The 18,899-nt window shown below is 36.7% G+C and overlaps 1 protein-coding gene across 1 annotated transcript in view; it reads left to right on the top strand.

The window, feature by feature from the left end:
* The window catches only part of CNTN6 (contactin 6), a 290,431-nt gene that overhangs the window by 42,545 nt on the left and 228,987 nt on the right, over window positions 1–18,899 (top strand). The window contains exon 2 of the mRNA XM_057555124.1: window positions 14,908–15,028. Within this exon, the coding sequence (XP_057411107.1) occupies window positions 14,974–15,028 (55 nt within the window). The 5' untranslated portion in view covers window positions 14,908–14,973. The remainder of the gene's footprint in view (window positions 1–14,907; window positions 15,029–18,899) is intronic.

Below are 18,899 nucleotides of genomic sequence, written 5' to 3'. Positions count from 1 at the left end.
AATAGTCACTTGAAGACAGGCAAGGGTAAGCCTACTTACTTCTCTTCATTACCCTTATTTAAAAGGTCTAGTGTATCACCTTTCAAGGAGACTGTACTAAATTCTATAAGGTAACAAAGAGAATGATAACTCTCAAAATTATTATTGCTTCTAAATGGCTTTTTCCATAACACCCCTGAAATACATTTAAGTCATAAGTAGCAACCATTCACTCGCTCAGTGAATTAATGTAACTTGATCCTTCCTGTGTACAAGGACACACACTTACACACACAATCCTGAAAAATAGACCAGCAAAAAATATTATGGAAAAGCAGTCATACCTTAAATATTTTATTCATTCCTTCATTAAAGATAAATTGATTAGAAGTTGAAAGTGAAAGCATTTCTAAATGAAGGTATAATAAAAATCTTCATGGGATAAAGGTCATTGAATCTTAGCAGAATTCTAAAATTGGAGAATTCTAGGAAGATGGACCAACATAATCAAAGACAGAGGCATCCTTGAAAATGACCTGATCTTTTAAATTTGGTTGTTTTGTACTTAATAATAACAACAATAATGATGACAATAATAATATCAGCTATTGTTTAGTGAGCTCTGGTCTCATATGAGATACTGTTCAAAGCAGTTTATATGAATTAACTTATCCTCGCCTCAGACTTGGGAAGTAGCTACTATTATTATTCCCATTTTACTGATGAGGAAACGAAGGCACAGAAGAGTTAGGTAACCTGTACCAAATTCCTTACTGAACGAGAGGCAGAGGCTGGATTGAAAGGAGGAAGTGTGGCTACAGAGCACAGACCTGCAGCTACCACAGTCTCCTCTTGAAAAGCTCAAAGCCACTGAGTCAATGACTCTGTCGTCCTTTCCATGTCCCTGCAGACATGGTGGCCTAACAGAACCAATGCCCTCTTGCACATAGGAGTTCAGGGCACTAGTGGGCATCTACCTATATGCAAAATGGACTGCTGGATTGGGTTGGGAGCTATTCCCCAGAATCATGGCCTTTTGTTTACATTATGCAGAGAAAGGAAACTACTGTAGTGGAAACGTGGCTGTTTTCTGGTGTTCTCTTTCCTTCCGCAGATCTGCTTAGTCTAGTAGGCGGCCATAGGGACTGAACAAAAGGCAGTTTTAAGAGCACCACTCTGCCCTTAGTCTCACTACAGCCTGTCCCACTTTAGATATTTTCCTAAAACTACCTTTACATTCAAGTTGCCTACTGTTCTGGAAACCAATTAATGTCTTTTTCAGAATAATTCCAAGTACATATGTCCAGATCACTGACATCAATCCTGTGCTTCCTATATATAATATGGAAAGGGCCTTAGTCTTTTTTTTTTTTTTTTTTAATTGATTAATTGATTGATTGATTGATTGCTATGTTGGGTCTTCGTTTCTGTGCTAGGGCTTTCTCTAGTTGTGGCAAGTGGGGGCCACTCCTCATCACGGTGCGCGGGCCTCTCACCATCGCGGCCCCTCTTGTTGCGGAGCGCAGGCTCCAGACGCGCAGGCTCAGTAATTGTGGCCCACGGGCCCAGCCGCTCCGCGGCATGTGGGATCCTCCCAGACCAGGGCTCGAACCCGTGTCCCCTGCATTAGCAGGCAGACTCTCAACCACTGCGCCACCAGGGAAGCCCCGGGCCTTAGTCTTAAAATCAAAAGACCTAGGTCCAAGGTCCAGCTCGGCCACATACTACCTATATGCTTTTGGCCCAATACTTGAAGTAGCGTTACATTATTTGGAAGCCTGTCTCCTACTTGTTTCTGTTGAACTGCCTGCTCTCCCATCTCAGCATAGAATTCTGAGACCAGAAATGTTGCTGGATTTACTAAGATTATGTAACTGGTTACTGGCAGTGGTGGACTGTCTCTGAGCCCTTTGGATTCCTGGTCCAGTGATGTTTTCACTGGGCCAGTCTGCCCATGGGGAACCTCTGCAGAAGGTACTGCTCTTTTCCTCTAAGAGTGCTTTTCACATCCTCCTGTTATTCCCTGCCCACCGTTCACAGCTCACAATACCCTTACCTAGATCTGGATATAAATTAGAATACAGTTTTGTCCCAAGTCACCAAAATTTAGAGGGTGGAAAATATAAAACAATATTTTTAAAAGAGTATGCATACTTTATCCTGGCTGACTCCAAGAAAGTTAATTAATCTCTCAGAGCCTCACTTTTTGTTTTTCTTGGTAATTAAAAAAAAAATCAAAATGAGACATTTTATTTGAGAAAGCACTTTTCACACTATAAATCAATTTACAGAAGTGGGGTACTATTTATATAAACATGAGATCCAGGTATTGGAAGTCAGTTTAGGTCCTTAGGCAGGAAGCAGGCATGAACTGGGGGAAATCTGAGATAACATCTTAATACCCTGCCTTTGGGGAAGTGTATCGTCAGGTCAGCAGATGACTTTTTTTTTCTTTACCTACAAAAGCCACCTCCAAAGGTGAAAGAATGAGCAAAGGGCTGAGGAATGAGGTCTGCCCCCGTGCCCCAGGCCACAGCATCTTTCCTCTCGGGGACCATGTATTTAGCGAGAGTAACACACTCAACAGAAAGCCTGATTCGCATTTCTGCAACTTCAAAAAGCCAAGGAATGGGGCACTTAAGAGACCAAGGTTCAATGCCATTCCCTGTTGCCAAATGAGTTATTTTTTTCTCTCTCTCCTTTTTATTTTTATCATTTTTAGAAATTCTAGCCTCTCAATAGCAGAGGAATTTCCCACTTTTACAGCGACAGTGTTGACAGGCAACTGCATTTTCCTCCGGAGATGACTCCTATTTCTGTGAGGTCAGGACTGCCAATGGGAGCACATATCAGGGGACAGGTTGATGGAAGAGAAGGCAAAAGGTCCAATTGTCCAGGGGCTGGGGACCATGAACCTTAGCCAAAGGGAACAGAATGGAATCAGTGTACATCCTGCTATGAGTACTCACTATTTCTTTCCTCTTTCCTTCCTTAATGGATAGCCTTGGAAGAAAGTGTGTTCTTTCTCAGCAGAGAGATTACAATTGCATAGCTCTAATGTTTTCATGACAGTATGAATATATAGATAATATTTTGATAATTCTTCCCAGGTAGATCAGAAAATTCACACATTCATGCATTTTAAAAAGATACAACATTATGTGTGGTCAGAAAATCGCTGATTGGCATGAAAGTGATTAAAATCTAGCCCATTTCCCTGATCAGTTATGTAGGAGAGAGAAACATTAGTCATTTAATCCCTTATGCATATCTTGGGCTTTTTTCAATTTAGAGAGCTCTTTTATATCCTCTTTTAGTTTATCCCTATAAAAATTTGGAGCGGTCAGTAGGACAGATATTACTGTCCCAACATAAGAACAGAGGTTACAAGACTTAGATCACATAGCTAGCTGTCGGCAGAGTTGGGACTTTGATACCATTGCATTTCTGGTCCAGGGCTCTTTTCTCTCTATTAGGTTTGTGTTCTATGGAGCTTTCATTCACTCTAGGGTAAACACTGAAGAATACAGAGTCCCAGGATCACGGAAGTCTAAGAAACAGTACGCACCCTTCTCTTCAGATTCTATAATGTGCATTAGAAGAGTAGAGACACTGAGAAATCCTGCAGGAAAGAACTTGTTCACCTTATTTAACCTTGTGTTTGGCATAGTATTTGACTACATGCTACTTTTTTTTAAGTCCAAAAAGCACACTGTGGGAAACCTTGCACAGTGCCATATAGATTCATAACAGTTCAGGTTATTCACAATGAAGGAGGAATCTTCCCTTTGCAACTCTGATAGGAAGAGATCTTTCCTATCAGAAATATGTTTGCTCAGAAATTAGAACTGAATCTCCCAGGACTGGCTTTAGGCAAAATTGTAAAGTTTGTAAGATTGGCCATTGTGGAGGAAAGCAAAGGCTCAGGATTGGAACAGATACTGGTCAGATGAGAGACTTTTCTGCCATTTATTAGCTGGGCACACGTTTACGCAAGTATTTACCCTTCCAAGCTTTAGTACCCTCACTCATAAAAGGAAAGCAATCATTTTACACACCTTATAGGACTGCTGTAAAGATTAAATGAGACAATGTACATACAGTCCTTGACATAGAGCCTGGTAACCGGTCAGTATTCAAAAACTAATATTATTAATACTTTTGTTGTTAATCTTCCCTTTCAGACAGCCTGCCGGTATCCCATTCATTCTCTTCCTCCTCCTATTTTTCTATCCTGTCCAAAAGGACTGCAGTCCAGAAGGACTGCTTCCAGCTATCTCACCTAGCTAATGTAGGACAGAAATGGCAATACACCGCCTTCAGAGATCAGGCAGGTGATATGAGACTAAGGTAGGCTGGATCTTAGACGAACTGGGTCTGATTGTCTAAACTAAGGCAAATGATGTTAAAGGGCCAAGCACTGCTGATGCTTGTTGTTGTTAATGCCTTTTAAAGGTGTTGTTACTGATACCAAGCAGGGCCCTGTGAGGCTCCTATGCACAAAAACCTTTCTGTGTCCCCCATTTCTTTGATTATAAGAAATAGGCTTTATTCAGCCTCCATGACTTTCCCTGAGTCCCAACGGACAGATTCAAGCAGTTGTTATTAGGGAAGGGAGGGGACATGAGACAGGGGAGAAACAAACAATAGTGCCACCTTGGGGCAAGGTCCTGTTCCCCATCAAGGGATACACACAACAATATCTTTAAGCTGTTTTGCAGATACTGAAACCCCCATCAGGTGAGTGAAGTTAACAGTTAACGAAGGTATGCTGCCCACAGGCATGTAGACCCCAGACTGGCTGGAACCAGAAGGTTGATGATGCTGACTCCCACTTACCTCACCACCAACCAGTCAGAAGAATGTCCATGAGCTGATCACACCCTCTTTGAACCATTACTATAGCACGTCTCACTACCCTCTCCAAGTGGGGACACACAGCTTTGCGGGCATTAGCCTGCTGTGGCCCTTTTGCCTGGCAAAGCAATAAAGCTATTCTTTTCTACTTCACCCAAAACTCTGTCTCCAAGATTTAATTCAGTGTTGGGGTACAGAGGCTGGATTCGGCTTCTTAACCATGTAGAAATGTGAACCATTGATACCAAGTCTTCAGATACTTAAAGAGAAGCCAGAATGTTCCTTTTTATTCTGGTTTCCCAATTTTCAAGTGTTCTTCTAGGGGAATCCAGCTTTTGGACCACCACCTAATGACCCCTCGTACAGAGGATTTTCAGCTTCCTGCTCCTATATAGAAATAAAAAGATACAAGTTTAGAAGGGCTTAAGAGGTTGTCTAGTTTAACCTTCTACTTGGTGCAGAAATGCCCTCTATAATATTCCAGAGAAGTGGTCATCTAGCTGCTCCTTCTATATGCCTAGTCATGAAGAACTTGGTATCTCATGGAGAAACCACTTTTCTCTTTGTATGCACAATCTCACTGAATCCTTATATAAACCCATGCAGTAGATAGTACTTTTTCCATTGTCATTATCATAAAACTGAGGCTCAGAGATGGTATTTTACTTCCTCTAAAGTCACAAAGCTATTAAGTGACTGTAGGTTTTGAGATACAAACCTAGAAAGTCTAGGTTTCAAAGCCAGTGCACTTAACCACTGGCTAAACAATTCTACTTTTTAAAATGCTCTGGGCTGATATTAAGCTGAAATTTGCTGCCCTGAAATGTCTACTCTTTGGTCCCAGTTCTGCTCTCCTGAGACACAAATAATAAGTCTAATCCTTCTTCCACAACACAGCCCTTCAAATATTTGAAGATGGTTCTCCTCTGCCTGCTAAATCCTCTCTTCCCCAGGCTAAGCATACTCATTTTCTTCCAATGACCCTCATAAGCTCCCAGCCACTTCATCATCCTCACCCTGCTCCCTAGGAGAGGCTTTCAATTTGTCAAAATTTCTCTTAAGCCTTGATGTTGAGAGGAGAATGCAATCCCCCTATGTGGTTACATAAGCACACGTTAAGGTAGAAATAGCACCTCCCTTGTTTTGGACACTATGCTTTTATTAATGCAACCTCAGTTACATCTGATTTTCAGCAACTATGTCAAAAGATAAGCAAATATTGAATGCTGGCCTAGAATCACCCCATATTGTGTTTGTTTTTCTAACTTGAAATTATGTAAAGTCACTTTTCCCCACGCTGCTCCTATGCTGAATAAGTAGATCAATGTTTTAAACCTAAAACTTAATATGTACTCTTATTAAAGACCACCTTATTAGATTTAGATATTGTTTTGGCCTATACCAATCTGTTTTGCTTTGTTTTTCTCTAATTTGCCAAATTTAGCAAAGCAGAAAAAAAGAAAATTTTCCCCCAGTCTGACTGCTTTTTCTTAAGCACATAAAGAAGTAAATTTTTTTCCTCTGATGCTCTAATACTGCTCCCAAATAAGCTTATTTATATTCCTCCAAACAAAACAAACGAACAAAACGCTTCATATGCATAGTTGTTTCAACAGGATCTTGCTATAAATATTCTTGTTTTGTTTAGCCCTTTTTTTAATTTGGAATACATGAAGAAGCAATAAGAGTGAAAAGAAAAATAATCTGCTTCTTACTGTTAAACTTATTTATGTATGATATATGTTTATCATATACATTATAATATATATCATATATTTAACATAGATATCAGTAGCAAAATTCAGAAATATTTAGATTAAAAAGAATGGGGCAAATGACTATACTCCCCATTTGTTTTAATCAAGATATTTCTGAATTATATTTCTGAATATATCTGGTATCTGATATACTCACTCTCCCTCCCAGCTTCTTGTCATTCCAGAGGTTACTCAAATATTCAGTAGGCTTGGGCTGATAACTTCCCACTAGAAACTTCTCTCCATGCCATTTTTTAGACAGGGGTTGGCAAATTGTGGTCTTGGATTAAATGCTACCCTTGATCACTTTTTTGTAAATAAAGTTTTATTAGAACACAGCCACTCCCATTTGTTAATGTCCTGTCTATGGCTGCTTTTTTGCTACAACAGTCCTGTTTAGTAGTGGCAACAGAGGCCGAATGATCTGTAAAAGCGGAAGTTATTTCCTATCTGATTCTTACAGAAAAATTTCCCAACTCCTTTCTGCTTTGGTGCTTGGTTAGCAGTCTGTCCATCTTATTATTCAACTCATTACTGAGAACTGAAACTGGCATAATTCCCTATCCCTGTGTTAAATGATACTGAAAGCAAAGTAATTTAGTTATTTGCTTTAGGAAGTATTCACTTCTATAGGATAAAACTTTCATTTCAAGAACAACATTAAGACCTACATCAAGAGTCTAACCACATGGCGCCCATCAATCTAAAGCTATTACACCATGAACTCTGCCTACTTCTAGTCAGTTCTTCATCTTGCAAGATCAACCTTAAAGTCACTCAGCTCAGGCCATAAAATCCTATAAATATCATCCATAACTTCCCCTTCTGAGATAGTACTAAGACTATTTCAAGTTATAGTCTCTCTTTCTGTAGTAAGTCTAATAAAGTTAGGTTTGCCTGAACAGCAAATATTTCTTGTCACCGTTTTCAGAGATGAGAATTGACATTACAAATCCTCCAAACTACATTATCATCCACCCTGATTCTCTTAGTCTGATTAACAGAGATACCGAGACCATTTCTATGAGATATAATTACCTGCATTTTTCAGTTGGGAAAATAGGCTCACAGAGGCTGAAGCTATACTTAGGTGACATGTCCAGGGTCACAGATCAAAAGGGGCATGTAGTAGGGAGGACTCTCTATCAGGGATCCGCCCTCAGGTCTCACTCTAGGTCATGAACTGAATAGGGATAATTATTTACTCCTTTGAGGCCTCAGTTTCCTCCCCTATGAAAGCAATATTATCTCTACACAGACGGACCCCAACATACGATGTTTCAAATTCAACTTTACTTTGAATTTTGAACCCTGACCTTCTCCCAGGTTAGCAATATGCCGTAGGCTCCTATCTCATGATGCTGGGCAGCTACGGCTCCCAATCAGTCCCCCAATCACATAGGTAAACACCTGATACACTTACAACAATTCTGTTTTTCACTTTCAATACAATATTCAACGTATTACAAGAGATATTCAACGCTTTATTATAAAAGAGGCTTTGGGTTAGAGGATTTTGCCCAGCTGCAGGCTAATGTAAGTGTTCTGAACATGTTTAAGGTAGGCTAGATTAAGCTATGCTGCTCAGTAGGTTAGGTGTATTAAATGCATTGTTGACTTATGGTATTTTCAACTTACATTGGGGTTATTGGTACATAACCCCATTGTAAATCGAGGAAGATCTGTACTTTCTTTCAATTCTGAAATTCATTGAAAGGATGATTTCTTATCACTTAGAAAACTAATTTCTTCACCTTGGTCTCTTTCAGCAAGACTCCACTGCCTCAAGCAAAAGCCATATGAGATAGACTGTATTGATGACTAGGTTAAGTTGTACAGCTTGGTTTCTCTAATAAGAAAAAATGTAGAAATGATTCTAACTACTTTCATAACAAACATATTTGCATTTATTTCATGCTGTTAACAACTTAACATGTAATCATGTCTCCTCGAAGAAAAGAAGGAATGTTTCTTCTATGATTGCATTAAACACACTGTGTTATATCTTTCTGCTAATCTATCATCTATTATGACTGCCTATTTTGAGAGCTGGCATAACAATTACCATAAGTGATTGCATTATATTCTGAAAACAAAGACTGTGATGGCATGATTTATCTTGCTACTTTGCCTGACTTAAAGGCAGTTGGGGTTTCCTAGTCTAAATCAGATTTTTCAGATCATAAATATTTCATTTTTTAATTTATTATTGATTTAGTTTGATAGTAAATAACTCCATGAATGCTGAGGTTGGAAATCTGTTGTAAAATTATTAAGCATCTTCCCTTCTATCTGGCCACAGATTTTTATCATACTGAAATAAAACAGTGCGGCTACCTGAAGAAAATGGATTTGAGATTTTTAATTTACCTAGTGCAGTTAATTAAGTGGTCAATTAAAAACAAAAGGGCAATTAGTGCTGAGCACATTTGTTCTTATGATGAACATGCCATCTGAAAATGGATCTTAATCTCTGCTATGAAATTCTTCAATGTCAAAGCAATGTTGCTATAAGTAGAGGAAGAATAAGCCCATTAGGAATAATGTACTTGCAACAATGATTTCCTTTCATGTTAAAGCAGCACAGTTAATACACATAGAGAGAAGTTGGCAATATTTTAAGTAATATTCCTCCATTGGTCATTCTATTACCCTGTATTTATAGTGACCACCAAAGCCAATGAGTAGTTGCTTATTTTTCCTACTACCAAAGTGAGAAAATCATTTCAGATAATGCAAAAAGGGCAAGAAACAGGTACAATATGTAATAGACCTGAGGATTTTTATACACTGTACGTATCGATTAACAAAATTGTCTGTCACCCAAATTGGTGTCACATAGATGTATCTACAGATATTAAAGAGCATCAAGTTGAGACAGTTAGACAAGAATAACTCCCCAGGTTTTTCTTCTGTCATTCAATGTGATGTGTTAGGTTATCTTAGGCATTCTCTGTAGCTTGTAAGTGTAGTTATTGAGTACCAAGTAGAATCCTTCATGAGCCCCTTTCAAAGGCTTGTTACAAAGCTGTACATGCACATCCACCCACCGTTTTGTTTAAGAAAATGTTGCTAGTTCTCAGTGCAAAGAGAAGTTGGAAGATGCTTTTGTAAAAGCTAAACAGCAGAGATGCATTCCATCTCTCTTTTGGTAACACCCATTGTCTCTCATGTCTGCTGGGCACACCACAATTTAACATGGCAACAACCTCCCAGAATTATTCTATTACCTAAAGTCAAGCCAATACTTAACTTCCTAATCATTCCTGGTTTACGAGCATTTGTAGCACATTCATAGACTGATGAATGGTTTTATGGCCAAGAAATTGAGTGATGGCTTTCTATTTGAAAAAAAAATGGGTTATTCTGAACCAAACGAAGGAAATGTTTGTGTTGTGTGGGTTGAGAACAATCAGTCTTAGGTACAAACTCACAGTCACAGCAATCATCTCTGAACTCTTCTCTCCTGTGCCATCTGGGGTCAGATGCTGATTGGGGACACGTGGTAAGAAGATAGCCTATTAAGGTATGATACAGTCCGAAGCTACTTTAAAATCAAGACCCATTTATTTTTTCTGCTAAACATGTGCAATTCTTGCTGAGTATGTATACATGGGGTTAGAGAAATAGAGTTCCACATTCCTTTACCTGAAATCTTCAGAGCCAAATGTTTTTAGACTTTAGAGTATATTAGACCAGAGATCAGCAACAGAACTTCCAGAAGCCCTAAGGTTATAAAGGGCCAGATAGTAAATATTTTCAGTTTTGAGGGCCATATGGTCTCTGGCACAACTACTCAACTCTGCATTTGTAGCACAAAAGCAACCATAGACAGTACATAAATAAATAGGTATGCTGGGTTCCAGTGAAACTTTATTTACAAAAACAGGCAGAAGACTGACTTTGGTCAGAAGACTTCAGTTTGCTGATCCCTACTTTGGTCTTTAGAAAGGCAATGTGGTTCAAATTTACACGTATTTAGACAATACCTTCAGTGGGCTGAACAGCTCTATCATCAACCAACACTTTCTGTTTAACAGCAAAACCTAAATATTCATGTTAAGTTGGATGAAACAGACTAAACAACCTCACGTTAATTTGGTACAGATTTTACCACCAAATTAATTTTGCCACTCAACTTACAAGGGTATTTCAACTTTCAGAGATTTTTAAAAAATCTGGGGCGGGGGGGGGGATTACAAGAAAGAGATTGTGTACCTACACATATTCTTGTGTTGAAGTGCTTGAAATTGTTACTTTTGCACTGAGAAATTCCATGAGAGGAAAAAGAAACACATATGGTCTGGAGGGGACAAGTTTGTCCAGTAATAATAGAACAATAACCTCAGCAGCTGGGTTATGAACCAAGGCACCCACTTCTCGAGGCCAAAATGATATTTAAAGATTGCATGGTTTATAAACCTCATCTAAAACAAAGTGTTGGTGATGCATTTTTGAAACTTTTTTAGAGCTTCGGGAAGTTCTTTTAAGTTAAGTTTATATACTGGCCTCCTTTATTTTGCCTCAAGCAATCTTTAGGATTCTAGGAACCTAGAAATAATTCCTGTGGCTATTTTGCATGTCAGTGCCCAGCATAAATTTTAGCTACTGAATATTTCTATCCCTTTTTGCTGTGAGTAAATAACCAGACTCTTCTTATCTGGATTGTTCTCATTGAGCCAGTGTATTCTCCTTCCTCAGGCAATTTAAACTTTTACAAATGGAACTTTTACAAATGGCAACTGATGCATAAATATTAGCTATTTAGGCTATCTTTATAGAGCATTGCAAAATAAAATATCTCTTGGACTTTGCCCTCATTACAGGATGTTGATAAGCAATCAGATGATAAAGGGAAATATGTGCTATGAAGTTAGATACCTGGTTGAATCAAACAATCTTAGACTAATAGAGTTGGAAGAAATTTAAGGGTGATCTCTAGGTCAAACCCTTCCTTTTTCATAGGAGGAAGCTGACAATCATTGTGATTATAAATGAAACAGCCAAAATCAATAAGCTGGTTAAGAGAAAGACAGTAGTAGAAGCAAAGTCTCTAGATTCCCAGTTTAGTCTTTTCCTTCATAATACTAGATTGTTTGGTTGTCAAATACAAACCAGACACCTACTTACTGAATACCTATGCGCTCTACATTACATACCATACCATGTATTAGGAGCAAGCATTACATACAGCTTTATCTTCAAGATAATGCATGAAAATGCTGGCAATATAATGGAGTCTTTGATAAATACAAGGCTCAAGGGGTATATATCATGTCAGTTTGCACTGAAGTCTTTAAGAAAAACTTTATATAAATTCAGGCTGAAAAATGAATATACTAGTCAGATGATTTTGTTTGCAAGAGACAAAAAAAATTACAACCCAAACTGGATCGGGCAAAAATTTTGTCTTATTCATTCACATCTGGGAATTCCAGATTTTAAGCATGACATTTCATAATTTCATGATATCAGCTATGACTACAGGTTCTTTAGATGGAGGAACACAACATAATAACACTCAGATATGTGAAACTGGGATATATGAAGCAAAACTCTTGTTTCCTACAGATCCAAATGAGAGAAGGGGTATTCACGGAAGTATACCCAGGGACAGGATAACAGCAAGCTGGGACTTATGTATGACAAGTATGTATGGACAGGATAAGAGCAGCTAATGTATGGCAAGTGAGGTAGTGTTAGCTAAGTTTCGAGGGCATTGAGTATTTTGATTGAGATTGAGTATTTTGATTAAGATTGAGTATTTTGAATAATTCTGTCAGCCCTAGGAAGAAGGGCCATTCCTGGTTGTTAGGTAACTGGAGGCCTCTGGAAATTGGTTTGTGTGCATTATAACCCAGAAGTGTCAGGGCCTGATAAGGGAAGAAGTTGGGGTGGGGACTCAGCAAACTGTCTGCTAAGGGGAATTGAGCGTTTTTGGCCATGCCTTCAAAATTGGGTCAAGACAGGACTTGCAAAATTTTGTATTACATTGGATCAACAGATTATATCTTAACAACTTAACTGTCTTAATATTATTGACAAAGGTCTTGGCTTTCTTGTCACTGGTTTGGCTTAGGCTACATGCCCATCCTTTTACAAAACATTGTAGCCAGGGGAATGGATTCCTGACTGACATAGCCCTGGTCACATCCTCATCCCTGGAGCTAGGAGGTGAAGGGAATCTCACTCTCATTATATGGACTGAGGGTGTGTAGGGAGGTGGTTCCTAAAACAACAAAAACAAAAACAAAAAACCACAGAGCTTTTATCAGAAGAAGGGGGAAGAATTGTTTGGTTGGAAAAAATAATGAATGCCCATCAGATAAGTTGGTAATTGTAAGTTTTTACTTTTTACTCCTCCCCTTCCATTCTCCACATCAGCCAGTGATGTTTGTACGATGTATATTAAATTGATTCTGTCCTGCTTAAAAATCCTCATTATAATGTGGAAGTACAACATCCATACTTGTCAACATGGCCCATAGTTTCACCTCTTTGTCCTTCTCCAACCTTGTCTCATGTTACTGTCCTTCTGAATAGCAAACTGGATCTTTGTCAGGTCTTTGAAAATGCAAACTCAGGCCTGCTTCAGGACCTTGTCACACTCTCTCCCTTTTGCTTAGACAGCTAGTAGTCTCCTTCCACATCTTACCTATCTTAATCCCTGCTCTCCTATGCTCCCTACCTCATGTACATGTACTCTTCGCCTGGCTAAAGCATACTCATTTTTCAAGCCTCCGTTCAAAAATACTACTCGAACCCCACCTCATAGATCTCATAGATTGCATTTGTTTTCTTCAAAGTATTACCATATTTACCACACCTAACTATTTATCAGTGTGTGTGTGTGTGTGTGTGTGTGTGTGTGTTTGATTTTGCTGTTTTTCTTAAAAGTCTGTGTCTCTTAAAAGATGGCAAGACCTCAAGGGTAGAAATGAAGGGTTTTAGATTCACTACTAACACCAAAGTACCTAATGTCTGGCAGAGAATAAATATAAATAAATAAATATTTCTTGAAAAAATATAAATTAATGAATGGATATAGTGTATAATTTTACTTAAATGTAAGGGGTTAAGAGCTTAGAACCTGTGGTGTCAAAGAGAATGGAAAGATGATGTAAGATATGAGAGAATTTCTGGAAGGACATTGTCAACTCAGCATAGCATATTGACCTGAATATTGTTTATTTTCTTTTTGATTTTTATTCCTAAATTAAATTTGAAAGCTTTTAACTTGGATTTTATAAAGACTTAAAGTTGAATATAGTCAGTGTTTGGGGTTTAAGTTGAAGTAACTAGTTACAGAAAGAAATTAAAGATTTTTACAATTTAAAAATATATCAGGAAATGATCAAAAAAAAAATTTTTTTTACTAGACTTACACTTAAAATCCACATGCTTCCAAGGATATTTGAAGTTGCAAGAAAATATATTTGCACTAAGTTAAAAGTTTCCAAAGGGTCCTATCATTTGATATATAATAATTTTATCAAATGTGACCTATGTGAGTTTATTCTATACTTGTTTGAGATTATGAGCTTTATGAGCTGCTTACTAGATTTCACTTTTGGAGTAAAGGCTGAACAAACACTTTATCTTGATTTCATTTATCACTGGAAAGCTTAAATATAAAAATAAATTAGAGAAAATTGTGACGTGATCACAAAGGAAAAGTATGTCTCACACTTGAAAGATAATACTTGCAGAAATTGATTTCCAGCAGAAATTTTGTAGCACAATATTAATTTTAGTTCTAGTAGCAATAGGAAAATGTTTCCCAATGAATATATTCTCAATATATTGAGAATAATGCTGATTAAAAAAACACTTAAAAATCCATGAAATGTATAAAATCACTGTTAATATATATAAGATAGAGTAATATTTTACCTTATTCCTAATGGTGTAAAATCAAAAATAAAAGTCACCAACAGAATTGTGGGAGTTGATTTAAAATGTTTTTAAACCTCTCTAACATTTCAAAAAGAACCGAATTTAAAATTATACTCATGAAAGTTTTAATCCACATAGAATACATTCAATTGAATTGTACTCCAGCCCATAAACTACTACAGCAAATTTTATAGCAAATGACATGTATTTCTAAGGTATGAATTGAAATTATGGAAATATGAGCTGAAATTATGGAAATTTATAAACTACACATATATATAAAAAGTAGACCTTTAGGTTGCTTTATTTAGGTTAATATTTTAATATCAACTTGAATGAATATGCAACAATTCATACATACTTTACAATATGCATGTTTGTATATTTGTCATTTCATGACAATTTTTTTTTCTTTCAGACTGGAAGACAGACATTTTCTTTCCGGCTGATTGTATGGGAGAAATTTTGACCTCAGCAAGTGGAAATGAGGTTGCTTTGGAAATTGGTAATTCTGCTGACACGCATAAATACTTATGCAGGTAAAGTGTTCTATTATTATGAGTTTTGATTGATAATCTATTGGCATTTTATTTTTTTCCACAGGGAAGCAATTTTCAAATACAAAATACTTATGTTATTTAAATGACTAAAATGATAAAATTTTGAAGGTCATCTCTATGGCTAATATAGAGAGTTTAATCCTTAAAAAATAAATCAAGTGCCATTTTTAAACAGAACTAAGATTATTTCAATTATAAATTGTCACATATGAAATTTTTATAGTAAAAATGTAATTAAGTAATTTTCTCATCAATAAACAAAGAAGAATATTTCTTTTTTATTTCCTTTAGAGTAGTCTTTAAAAATTAAAATAGAAATGTATATTTTCCCTCAAATTTAGAATTTGGTATGGATAAAAAGCTATATTGGTATAGAAGAAAAAGTAATATAGAATTTCACATCAGAAGTAGAATAACTTTAGAAATTTTTTTTCTTTCCATTTCAATGATATATTCTTTCACGCAATTAAAATATATTAAGTCTGTGTATCAGTTAGCTTTTGCCATGTAATAAACCATCCCACATCTGAATGGATTAAAATAACAAATTACCATGTATTTAGTTAAGTCTGTAGGTTGGCAATTTTAAATGGGATCAACTGCGCTATTCTTTTGATTTTGCCTGAGTACTTTACACCTGTGGTTAGCTACTGAGTCATCTGGGATCTGGCTAGTCTAGGATATTCTCAGCTGAGACCACTGGGCTGTCTCTGCCCTGGGCCAAGGGTTCTTTCATCCTCTGTGAGTCTGGGCTCCTTCACATAATGCCTGCTCAGAGTTCCAAGAGAAATCAGAAGTATGCAAGTCTTTTTAATATCAAGGCTTGTAACTGACACGATGTCATTTCTGCTGCATTCTTTTAACAATTCCAAGTCACACAATCAGTCCAGATTCAAGAGATATGAAAATATACTGCATCTCTTGATAGAAAAGCCACAAAGTTACACTGTAAAGGGGCATGGAAATAGTAAAGGGGATACTAGTAGCTGTTTTTGTACATAATCAACCATAGTCTATTAAGAACACAGAATTCTGTTCTGAATTTTCAAGCTTACCTATGTGAGTTGCCAAAGAGAATGGATATCGTCCGGGTCATCTGATTGTCAGAGCAGCTCTTCTATTACAACCTACTGCTTCCCATCACCTGTGGTAGTGGGTACTATTGAAGTTTCCAATGTTCATGACAAAGCCCTAATATATTGGGAGAAACACAGGAACAAACATAGTAACTTACAAGCCAGAAACACAGTAATTGTAAGAGACGAATATTTAATGACAATTCTAAGAAGTGGAAAGATTTCTAATCTTAAAAGCTATGAGAAGGCTAAAATATGCAGAAAACAACTATTAGAATCAGAAAACCATTTAAATAAAAGTATTTTTACTACTAGAGAATCCAGTGGCTAGAAGTGCTACAGCCGTATCATGTTTATTCAAAGTTATAACATTATTTTGATTCATGTCACTTCTAACTCTCTGTAACAAAGAATCAGAGTTAAATAACAATATATTTTTTTGTAATAGATGAAAAAAAAAAGCTGCATCAAGGTGCCCCCAAATTATACATATGTGAATAAAAATTATATTTCTACCCTCAAGTTTCAGCTTCCTGTCAAAATTTAACATTAACATTTTGCCCTTTAAATATCTATATTGAATCAACACAGTATCTCTAGAAGAACTTTCATGGTAAAAAAAATAAATTATTATTCTCAGAGCACATATCAGATCTGAAAAATCCTCCAGTTCTTCTGTTAACTTTTATTTATCAAAATTGTATGTGATTCAACATGTCTTTTTGCTTTATCCTAAAGGGAAAAATAATCATATATCCTTGGTGTACAATTTTCTTGTGAAAGAACAGATTGGATCTTTTTTTTTAAGCCATAGCTATTTAAATAAGATAATCTGAGCTAAACATTGCCCCAGAGGTAAGGATGCTGATAATGATATACACAAGAGAGTATTGCTTTAAATCTGCTAGTTATTTTTAGAGATTTCATGGTGTGTCTCCCTACTTGCAGATACTATGCTAGTTTAGAAAATTAGATTCTCTAATGATATACTACTCTTTCTATGAGTATATGTAATATCTTCTTTGTTTTTCCAAAACTTGCCTTTGATTCATTCTGAAAGGCCAGCAAATCTTTCACAATTATGTGCTTTTTCCTTCCTATTTTTATGGTTACAGTCTTTTCAAAATGTTTACATTTTAAATCTCTCCACACTCGAAATTAAAATAAAAAAATTTGCCCCCAATCTCGTCTCCTGTTCTTTTTTTTTTTTTTCAATTAACTTTACTTCATCTAACTCCTTTACTATGAACATTGGCCTTTAAGCTTTTACCATGAACCATAATCTACCCAGACACACTTTATGGTTCTGGAACATTTTTGAAGTTATGGGTATTTAAAAGTTCTATTGTTCTATTTTAATATTTTTTAAATATTATGAGAAAACCATTTAATTAAGAAACATGATTGCTAATTATATACTTTTTAATTATTTCATTAATGTGTGTGGTAGGCTAAATAATTGCCCACAAGGGTATCTAGGACCTAATGTCTGGAACTTGTGACTTTTACGTTAAGTAGCAAAATGGATTTTGCAGATGTGACTAAGTTAAAGATATTGAGATGGATAGATTATCCTGGAATAACTGAGTGGGAAATCAAAAATGCCCTTGTAAGAAGGTGGCAAAGGGGGATTTGTCACAGAGCAGAAGGCAATGTGATGAAAGAGGAGAGAGAGATTTGAAGATTCTATGTTGCTGACCTTAAGTGTATAGGAAGGGACCATAAGCCAAGAAATGAGAGAAATGAAGCTCTAGAAGCTAGAAAAGGCAAGGAAACAGATGTTTTCTTTTTTGGAGGGAGTATGGCCCTGTGGATACATTGGTTTCCACCCTGTGAAACCCATTTTGGACTTCGGACATCCAGAACTGTGAGAAAATAAATGCGTGTTGTTCTAAGCCACCAAGTTGTAATTTTTAGAGAAGCCATAGGAAACTAATGCAACGTGTTTTTTCCTCACTAACCTTTAAGTTCCAGGACAGCTGGGACTGTATCTTCCTGGCACTTGGTAGGGATTCAGTAAATACTTGTTGAATGAATGAATGAATGAATTAGATCCAATGCATTGGTCCTATTTGGATTATCATCAAGTAGAAGAAGTTTAGTCATATAATTTCCTCTGAGGAATAATTGTTCTGGTGTACCCCTATATGATTGCCCCTATGTTATGTTATTATCATAGAATTTTAGAGATGAAACTCTAGTAACATTCGAAAGTTTCGAACTATGCCCTATTTGAAAGTAAATTTCAGGAGAGCAGAGATTTCCATCTGTTTTATTCTCTGCTGTTTCTCCGTTGCCCAGCATATGGTTTGTAGATATTTATCGAATTAATTAAATAAAGCAGTTCCATTCAATTCAACAGATAGTTTTAGTACCTTAGATGTGCCGGGCACTGAGCTAGATGTTGACCTTCACCAATAAGAGGGCCATGGTCCCTGTCCTCTTCAGCCTACAGTCTAAAAATGGAAACAAGCAAGTAAGTCAACAATTGCAATAGAGAAAGTACAACTTGCTATTTGAAAAACATAGTAGGGAGCATATAACATGGAAATGTTCTAAGAGGACATCTGGTGTTTTTGTCAACCCTCAATCCATTTCTGCTTCCTCTGATAGAGAACATTTGATTTTTATTGGGAAACCAATCTTTCCTATCAGTCTTTGTAGTTTGAGTGAGATTGGCATAACCTCATGATCAGCCAATTGGCATATTCCATCCTCCCTCACCATACTATTTGGTTCAGGATATATTATATCTGAACAAATCCCTGGGCTTT

Source organism: Balaenoptera acutorostrata, chromosome 10, assembly GCF_949987535.1.
Source record: "Balaenoptera acutorostrata chromosome 10, mBalAcu1.1, whole genome shotgun sequence".
NCBI classification, from domain to species: domain Eukaryota; kingdom Metazoa; phylum Chordata; class Mammalia; order Artiodactyla; family Balaenopteridae; genus Balaenoptera; species Balaenoptera acutorostrata.
Note: the sequence above shows the minus strand (reverse complement) of the source record. Positions and strands in the feature narration are given on the sequence as shown.